The sequence below is a fragment of the Vigna radiata genome, chromosome 4 (assembly GCF_000741045.1).
Source record: "Vigna radiata var. radiata cultivar VC1973A chromosome 4, Vradiata_ver6, whole genome shotgun sequence".
NCBI lineage: Eukaryota > Viridiplantae > Streptophyta > Magnoliopsida > Fabales > Fabaceae > Vigna > Vigna radiata.
The window spans coordinates 17,370,954-17,381,114 of NC_028354.1; the positions used below are offsets into that span (position 1 = coordinate 17,370,954).

At 28.9% G+C, this 10,161-nt stretch overlaps 1 protein-coding gene across 1 annotated transcript; it reads right to left on the bottom strand.

Annotated features, from left to right (window-relative positions):
• Positions 1–5,201: 5,201 nt before the first annotated feature.
• LOC106758058 (aquaporin NIP2-1) lies at positions 5,202–8,722 on the bottom strand. Its single transcript, XM_014640965.2, has 5 exons — positions 8,401–8,722; positions 8,093–8,317; positions 6,010–6,204; positions 5,871–5,932; positions 5,202–5,671 (listed from the first exon to the last, which is right to left on the bottom strand). Exons 1-5 carry the CDS (start codon positions 8,539–8,541, stop codon positions 5,428–5,430), a joined length of 867 nt encoding a protein of 288 aa, XP_014496451.1. The 5' UTR covers positions 8,542–8,722; the 3' UTR covers positions 5,202–5,427.
• Between the last annotated feature and the right edge of the window lie 1,439 nt (positions 8,723–10,161).

Consider the following 10,161-nt stretch of genomic DNA (forward strand, 5'->3'; position numbering starts at 1 on the left):
TTACATGTTTGGTTGATAAGAAAAGGAAATATTTTCTATAATTAATGTATTTTTATTAAAAAATATTAATAATGTCATTTTTGTCAATTCATATCAAATGTTTTAAATATCTCTTCTCCTCGAAAATAGCGGTGTATATAAGGTATTTTCATATTTTCATGTCACCTAAGTAATAGTGACTAATGATAATAAATGTGTACAACAATAAAATCTTTTAGGGTTTAACATAAATTTAATATATATATATATATATATATATATATATATATATATATATATATATATAAACTAATTTGTAGAAGTTTTCTCATAATATTTTTTATTTTAAACTTATATATATATATATATTAACACATGGAAAAAAGTTATTTTTTCATTTTTGTTTTTTCTAAAATTATTTACAGAAAAACTAGTGAAATCCCTCATCAGTCTTAAATTTGATAGAAATTCTCACAACTTCATATCATCATCTTTAGTTTCCTGAAGGATAAATAAGCAGTGAGTAACTTGTTGCTGCATACTATTTTTCAAACTTCTAAAGTGCTATTTCAATCGGGATAATATATTTTTTACTAATCAGAATGTCCTTATAAATTTATGAAAGTTATGTTACATAAATTTGAGTTAATCTGATTTTGTTTATCTCTGAAAGTGGTAGTAAAAGATATCTTACTGCAAACCTGCTGCCGATACGTGTTGCATGCTGATATGATTATGTGTATCTCTGGGTCAATAATTGATGAGTAGTGGTTCCTAACATAGTTATTATAATTATTCGATTACTGTATTAAACATAAAACTTAAATTTTTAGAAGTTGGAAGTTAAACGTTAATTAGAGATAAAACCAAATTAATGTATAATAATAGATAATTAATTATAAAGATTAAAAGCATTGATAGAATAAGCATCTTGGTTCTCTTGGTTGTCGTCCTTCAAACATATATATGGTGGAAGCAATGAAATTGAGAAGCTGTTAGAGTGGAAGGTGCATTATTTTGAAGATGTGGTGGAGGGTTCTCAAGGGTGGCACCATCGTGGGACAAGATTAATTAGAACTCATTTAATATTTGAAAAAACCAGCTTTCTCACTCTTAGTGTTGCTGCTCTGTTACTATAATCAAACGTACTCTCTCCTAATATCATTCACATAAAATCCACTTTCTGTTTCTGGTTTTTTGAAATTATTAATTAACAATTTAAACTGAATATTATATGTTGTTTTTAAAAATTATTATAACTTTTTTAGATTTTTCAGAATTTGATATTAATGAATTATAAATGGACAATGAGCAAATTCACTAAACAAAATATGAATTTGCTGATGAAAAAAAGATAGATGAAACTCAAGTTTTATATGTTTGTTTGAGATAAAATCTTATTAGTACGTGTAGTTAAACTATTTTATGTTATCATAAATGTAATAATTCCACTTTTATGTACTATTTTTCTATCTTTATAGTAGTAATAGTCGATGAAAACGTTTAAATAAGCATAATTTAATTTAAGGTAATTCAATAAAAAAAAAAGTTGAATTGGTAAAATTTAATCACAATAGTATTGTAACTTATACTAATTAGTTATTTTATTTTAACTTTGATCTTCTTTTCTTCTTTTTATCAAATCAAATCTAAAATTTAATGTAAATTTATAGGAATATTGTATAAATGTATCATAAATATACCATTCACGTAATACTTCTTAAGTTATATGAACTGATATAATCATAAATTAACATTTAGTAATTTAATTCTAATTTTGATGAATAGAATATTTATTTCTTATATGTTCGTAAGGCCAAAAAAATGAGATATTTTGAATAAAATAATTAAGGCGAGAATAATAAATCTTTATAATTGCATTTGCAATCTTAAGTACTTAAGAGGAAAGAAAAGTTGTTTGGATAAAAAAATTTGAAAAGCCTTTATTTTAGTTACTTTAGTGTTAAAAGTTGTAGAAATAATAAAATTATAATATTTTTCTACTATAGGTTTACTTTATATACTTTAAATTATTGAGGAATGTAAATATCACATACCTTTTTATGTTAAAAATATGTATTTATCTTCTCTAAATATTTAAACGTGAGGACACCTTTTTTTTTTCCATTAAATTTTCGTTAACTTTTTTAGACATATTATCGATCTATATTTACATAATTATTTCCTAGGATCTGTAAGTGTTGCATATATTTGAAAAATATTTATCAAGTGACCGAAAAATAACTTTGTTAAGCTTGTGTTTGGAGTGCATGATGAATTTAGAGAAGTAGAAGTGAGTGAATTTAAGAGAAATACAGATTAATTGGATGTAGAGAAATAAGACGAGAAATGAATAAGAATAAAAGAAAAGTTTGTAAAAAATTTTGAGTGATGAAATTAGTTTGATAGATTAAACAAATATTTTAATGAATAAAATTATAAGATCATAATTTTATTCTTGGATAGTATTTTATAAAATAAATTTTAAAAAACAATTTGATGTAAAAAATAAATTTTGAAAAGGTAAATTAAAAATAATATTTCAAAATGAATTTATATAAAAGTAAGTATTTCAAAGTATATTTTAACCTAAACATATTTTAAGCTAAATAAGTATATTTTATTTATAGTATATTTTATTTATTAGTATATTTTAAAACATATTTCAAAATAAATAAGTATTTCAAAGTTTAGTTTAAAGTATATTTTAAACTAAACATATCAGAATATTTCAACTAAATATTTCTTTCACTTATTTATTTATAGTATAAACTGTGACATATAGATTAAAAATAATAAAACAAATATATACTTTTTAAATAATATTTGAACTTCTTATTAAATTTTTATAACTAGTTGGATACTAGTGGATTAGGGGTTTATTGATAAGTCTGGTCTTACATTTTGATCTTTTTATATTGCAGAAAAATTGAATTACTAGTATTAATAAGTGACATAAGAATATGATTGGAAAATTTCAGCTAAAATTATCTTAAATTTATATTTCTAAGTGGCTAAATAATCTAAATCGCTTCGTAAACAACACATCAACGTCAATAGAATGAACATATGACCCAAATTTATAAAGTTTCAATTATATAATAGTTTCTTACAATCGTATGTTTTATTTCATCGTATGGATCATCTTGATCTTCTTTTTTTCTCCCCACTTTTACATTTTTTTTTTTAATTTAGAATGAATTTATGCCTACCTCTTATGTTGGAGTTATTGGTACATTGCAGACAACTTGACCGTTTGAAAGTGGTAAAGTGATTATATTTAAAAAGGACACGTGTACATTGTAGACAATATTTTTAATAATTTTTTTATAATAAAATATGTGTTATTATTTTAGAAGAAATATTTAAAACCAACCAATCATACATTATTACTTATAAAAATATTGTAAAAAAAAGTTGTTAAATAAACTTTTTAATATTTAAAATGAAAATTACAAACGGATGTGCTTGGTCGTGTTCTTTATGTAAGCAAATAAAAAAGGTGCCTTTGTGGGCACTCATTGTTCGGCCTTTAAATCTGGGTTCTATTCTTTAGTGTTCTTTTTACTGACTCACACAATCATAGTTAGTCCTACCTACTTTTAGGTAAATGATGAAGTTGATCTCGAATAAAATTTAATAATAACTTTGATATGTGAGTAATTATTTTTTTATTGATTTATAATAAAGAAAAATATCAATACTTTTTTAGCATTTAAGATACCAAAAAATCACCCACTTTATTATGTAGGTATCAACTTTATTGGTCGCCATATTAATTGGTTTATCGTAAGTGCTATTTTAGTTTTGTAATTACCCTGAACACCATGTGTTGTGCCAGACTGTATAAGATGGTACCTATAGCTATAGAAGACAGGATCGAGGATGGTCAATTCGTCATAATCTTAAGTAGGTCGTGGTGCTTCTTTTCATCATTGCAAGCCTACCCTGCTTTAGATAATGGACGAAATCGGGTTCGTGTACGTGAGTGCATGTACCTTTCTCCTATCAAGTTCTTCTATATCGTAAAAATTGTTTTTTTAATACATCGCTCATTTTAAAATTTAAAACTATGTACATTTCAGAAAACAAAAGGATAAAGATAAAATCTTCCTGTATGTGACAGCAAGTAGACTTCGATCCACCAGTTCTATTGATTTTTTCAATAGATTCCACACGTAGTTTGTGAACAGTTCAAGAGCAGTTGGTTTGATAATTATAATATGATTTGATGTTTATTTTTAGCGGATGAGAGTTTTTCAATATATGAAAAGTGAGCATGGAAGGTTGGAGTGGAAGGAAATACTCGTAAGAATAATTTTGCCAGCTTTAACAATGTCTTTGTTCGGTTTTCTTCTTAGTGTAAGGTAAAACTACTGCTAAATGCATGTATATTACTTTAATCCTTTTATTAAACATGGAAAGAAAAGCTTAAAAAGTTGGCCACAACCAAGTTTAGGTGCATATTATCAGAAAAAGTTAGCTTCTGAGGGTACACTTTTTTCTTGAGCAGTTTTCTTACATCTAGAATATACATTCACACACCTCCGAATCTAGCTAATATTTTGTGAAAGTGTTCACTACAAGGTTCGGTGTCATGAACGTGAACATAGAATTTGAACTTATATTGCGAGTTTCTGAACCACCATTTTTCCACTATGTTTTGTCGACCATTTTTCCATTATAATTTGTGCCGTTTGCTTTCTTCTTACTTGAAAACATGTCAGTAACATATTCTTTTAAACATAATATTGCATTATATATTCGTTGAAATTTGTTAAAAGTTATAATTTTTTTAATAAATTTGAATACATATCTAGTTTTACCCGAAAATATGCAATTCCAGCAATTATTATTGTATTAATAAATAAGAATAAGACACTGATATTTTAGCGGAGTTCTTAATAATCTTAAAAATGTGAGAAGAGTGGTGGTTAATCGGTCTGGTTGCTTACCATATTGGTCCCGTGTTTGTATATTTTCCGGCGGCCTGGGGAATAATACGTTTATGAATTGACGGATAGACTCTGTTAATATGTATCAATCCATTATTTGAAGCTTTATGGTATATGTGGCAAAGCACTTGACAGATATGGATTTGTGTAGGTGTATTATTGATGTTAAATTTGAGAATTATGTGATATTAATCTCTTACACACACCACCAGCTCGGGCGAGCATTCAATTAGCATTAATAGCATCTGATTTGTTGTCTGCATTGCATTTCATATGAAACTGACATTTCATTAATGTAGGATAAACACACTACACATTTTTGCATTATACATATGGCTCATCATAACCCTCAAAGTTCATACATGGACAAACTAATAATACCATGGTGTAGTAGGGTATTGATGATACTACATGTGGAACTTGAGATCCTCGATGACAAGACATTCAAGATGACGTTGATTTGGGCGGTGTGGAAAACATTACACGGTTGTTTTCAAACCAAGCTTCGTTGGTCGGTTTTGGTTCCACTAACGCTTTGGCGTACCTTGAATGAAAGGGAGGATAGTGAAAATGGAAAACCAGGGTGTTCCGTGTCCCTAATGACGTTGTAAGACCATGCTGCTAAAACTGCCCCAGTAATTGGTCCAACAAAATATACCCAAAGTCCCTTGTAGGATGATGTTGCAATTGCAGGACCTAATGTCCTTGCTGGGTTCATTGATCCCCCCGATATTGGTCTGTATACATGGACATCACAACAACAACAATTTTCAAAACATTTCCTTCTGTCATGCATGTATGTGCATATAGCCTTTGCCAAATTGTGATTCTCCCTTTTTAACTGTATTTTCCCTGTGCTCATGCAATTCCTGTAACATAAATTTGTGTTTGTGTGTGTGAGTGAGGAACATTTTTCTTTTTTTTCCCTTAACTTACCCGGCAACAATGCTTGATATGCAAACAGAAGAACCTACTGCTACTCCTGATAGTTGTCCTGTCTGCCAAATTGCAACATGTTAAGGTTAGGGACACCTGTCATGTTTGGATGATGTAAAAAATTTACAGTGATTCTTACAGCGTTTGTGTCAGTGGCCACGGCCATGGAAATGAACACCATGGTGAAAGTAGTCACCATTTCCACGATCAGTGCTTGGATATGTGATCCAGCAGGTGATGTTCCCCCAATTTCATTTGATGGCTGGAAAAGCTCTCGCAATGTGTATGAAGCAGAAATGGATCCAGTGAGTTGAGCTGCTACGTAAAACGGGACCTGCAACAAAACCATCGGATTATTTATTCATATGTCTGGGTACAAAGTGTCAAATTGATCAAAAATGAGAAAAGGAATCAAATTTATAATTTTTTTTTACCCTGTAGACCTTTATCTGCAAAGAATTTATTCTAAATTCAAGTACTACTTGTTGACCGTTTCTATTGTCATTCTTGTCATCTTGTGTCGGCTCCAAATTGAATTAAACCTATTAATTTTCTACTCACAAATAAAAATAATGCAGAGCTTATAAAATTTTAAATTATTGTGGAGTACAGGGGAAGGTATCTGTTCTTTTAATATGAACTATTTTATCACGTTTTACTTAAAAATATCTCAAGAACATTAGTTGAAAAATATCTAATATATATTACTAAACGTTCAGGATCAAAAACAGATAATAAGGATTCTTTCACTATTTTTGTGTTAGTTCTGCAAACAATGAGTATCCGATCATTTATTCCGAATTATTTGGAGGCAGAAGAGTGGTTGAAATCCTCATCACATATGGCATAGATTCATGAGGGATTTATGGACCACATATTTATTGAACATTTCTGGCTGCGAATGCACACACATTACCGTGGGTCCACGGTGAGGCGTGAACTTGACCATTAATTACCTCTTTTTTCTCTTGGCTGAACCCTTTTGATGATGACTTCAACCAAACAGAGTCAGCTTGGTTTCAAGATCACTTGAATGAGATATTTCCCCCTTTTACTATTACAATTTTTTTTTTTTTTTTTTTATATATCCCATAGTAAATTCATTGAACCTTTTTAGATCAATATGGCCTGACAGATATTTCTATTACACCACAGCTTACAGAAAAGATTTATGAAGATCTTGTGAAGAGTTTAATAAAATACTCCCGATATGAGATAGGATTAAATATATAATCTATGATAAGATAAGAAGAAAAAAACATATAAAAATAATGTGTATTATCATTGAGGTGTTCAGAGTAATGAAATGTTTATGCTTATCATTTTCTGATTATTTATACTCCAACCATAAGAAATAATGGAATATTATTTGTCACACTAACCGGTATATAGTTATTTTTTATCATTGTATTATGCTATTGTGTTAATTTGTACTGGTTTATGATTAATGAGGCATTTCTATTGGAGAACATTTTGAAATAGAAGTTGTGGTGAGACCCGAATCTCTTGGTCAATCAAACTGATTAGTGTGCACTGTGCATTTGAAGATTTAATGTAATATTAACCATCAATTATTAGTGACAAAATTGGAGACAATAATGACATATTTGGCTCAGCTACACAAGTTACACATGTTACGTGTAGGATGCAGAGACCAACAAATCAAGTATAACCTCTATTCCAGTTTAGAAACAGAGTTTTGATGAAAACTATCTGGGAACCTGTCTAATTCCTCTTAAAGCAGTGATGAGGAATAAATTTGAAAGAGTTATTTTGCATTTTAGAGTATCACAGAAGATATATTGGTTTTCTACAAAATTATTATTAGTAAGGATAATATATTCTCTAAAAATAAATCATAGAAACAGATATTTTTAGATTAAACATTTTTTAAAAACGATAATGACAACAAAATTTGAATACTCAGGCAAATAGTCTATGTCAACTCTAATGAACTATTTTTAATTAATTAAATAAATTAAACTAAGCTTAATCAGCAATATTTTGAAACTGTAGTTACCAATCTCCGTCGAGATAGTAAAAAACAAGGAAAACAAACTCCGTCTTAACACATAATTGTGTCCATCGAGACATGTGGAAACCAATACGAATCCAGCATGGTGAAGAAGATTATATTATAGAAAGAACATAGTAAAATGAAATATTTTATAATTATAGGAACGCGGTTTTCGAGAAAAACAAAAATCTGAATACGGACGCACCTGTGGCCACGGAAAATGCCTGACCGCAGCAAAGGCAAGGGAAACCGCAGGGTTCATGTGTGCTCCAGAAATGTGTCCAATTGAGTAAATCATGACTGTGACGATGAGTCCTGCAGCAATTGAAGCTGCGAGCTTTGACACTCTGCTCTCATCAATAACACTGAGACCGGCAGAACCACTTCCGACGAACACCAACAGAAACGTTCCGATAACCTCCGCAAACACCTGCCACATCCAAATTAATCATAATCGTAAACGCATTTACAGCAACGAAAGTATGATATGATAAAGAGAAACGAAAGTATTACCTTTCTGGAAAAACCAGGAGGGTAAGTTTGTGCGAGTACTGAAAGAGCAGAAGGAGATGGTGATATCTCAGGGGTGCTTGGACTTGGAGCGTCGATGGAGGTGGTTATGAAGGTAAACGTGTTTTGGCTGGTACCTTCCATTGCTGGTTATTATGGACCAGTCTAGTAAGTGTATGTTAGCTATGTATGATAGAAGTGGATGATAATTGGTCCTTTTATAATGCCAGAAATGCGAGTACCTCTGCCTTCATCTATTCCACATGGTGAGTAAGTAGGTGTGAGAAATAAAAATTCCTAAAGAGTAGACCGTGAAATTGGGTGACACTTCGATTACGTCACTCTCCTTCAATGGCTTTTCCCACGCTCACATTTCATCTCTCTCTGCTTCAATGTCGCCCTATATGGTTAACCAATAACAACTTTTCATCATTTTTAATTTCACATAATTTTACTTTATTTATTTTTAAAAAAAGGTTTGAGTTTGAGAAAGTTGGCGACTTGTTCTTATTAATTATTATTATTATTATTATTATTTTTTTTTTATACAACGTAGAGGGAAACTAAACCACGGGTTAGTGATATTTATTTTAATAAAATAATGGGGAAGTCGTGGACAATAGTATCCTTTTCGAACAACTTTGGAGAGAAGATACAACAAGGAAACACAGCAGAAAGAAAGAACATGCATCCCGACAAAACTGTTTTAGCGTTTTAAGTTTTTTTTTTTTTTTTTTTTTTTTTTTTTTTCAGAGTAGAATTTATTATGATAACTAACACCAAAAAAAATGACAAATCTGATTAAAGTAAAAGTTTCATTATGGTTGAAAACTATAACTCCTACTATAACTACTCTTAAACTTTTTCATCTTTACATAATAGGAATGTATAAATCGTAAAAACAGTAGAATATATAAGATACATAGTCACTCACTTCACTTGAGTATTGATATGTTTTGCTTTTAATGTAATAAGGAAAAGAAAAGAACAATTCAATCATTTGAACCTCAATAATGATTGAGATGATTAAATATAAATTTAAATTTTATTGATCGTCACGTGTTTCTTAAAAGAGAAATTGACATTAGTATGTAAATACCCTTTTACTTTTTACTCTTTGGTTGTAAATTAAAAAAAAAAATATTAATTCTCTTCAAGATTAATTACATATTAATTTTGATTTTTCATAAATAAAAAAATAAATGTAGTAATTAATAACTATCAAACACATCCCTAGTCAATCCCAACTATTAACTAAGTAAAAACAACTACTCTTTATTTGTGCTAAGATAATGACAATTTCTTTTTCAAATTTTCCCAACATATTAGGATCATTGTTTTCTTACATATGACATTGAAGAATGTTCAAAAATAAATGATGAATTGTCTTTTTTTTTTCATAAGATATTGCTAATAAATGTTACAAGAATTTGTTGAATGAGAATCTACAAGAAAATCACACTTTACCTATTAATTATTACTTATGGATACAAATTCATAGATAAATTTAACATTACATACAAATATTACTAATTGATTGTAATTTATAGGTAAATTTAATATCAGGTATGAATATTATCTATTGTAATTGATAAGTAAACTAAACATTACATACGAGTATTTTTGTTATGTTTCTCTATAATTATGTTTCTACTTTTATTTAATTGTTGTCTATACATTATTTAATTAACTATCTACATTTTCATATTCTATTAAAAATATCTACATAAGTTTACAATATAAGTAGATTATTTACATGTTAGT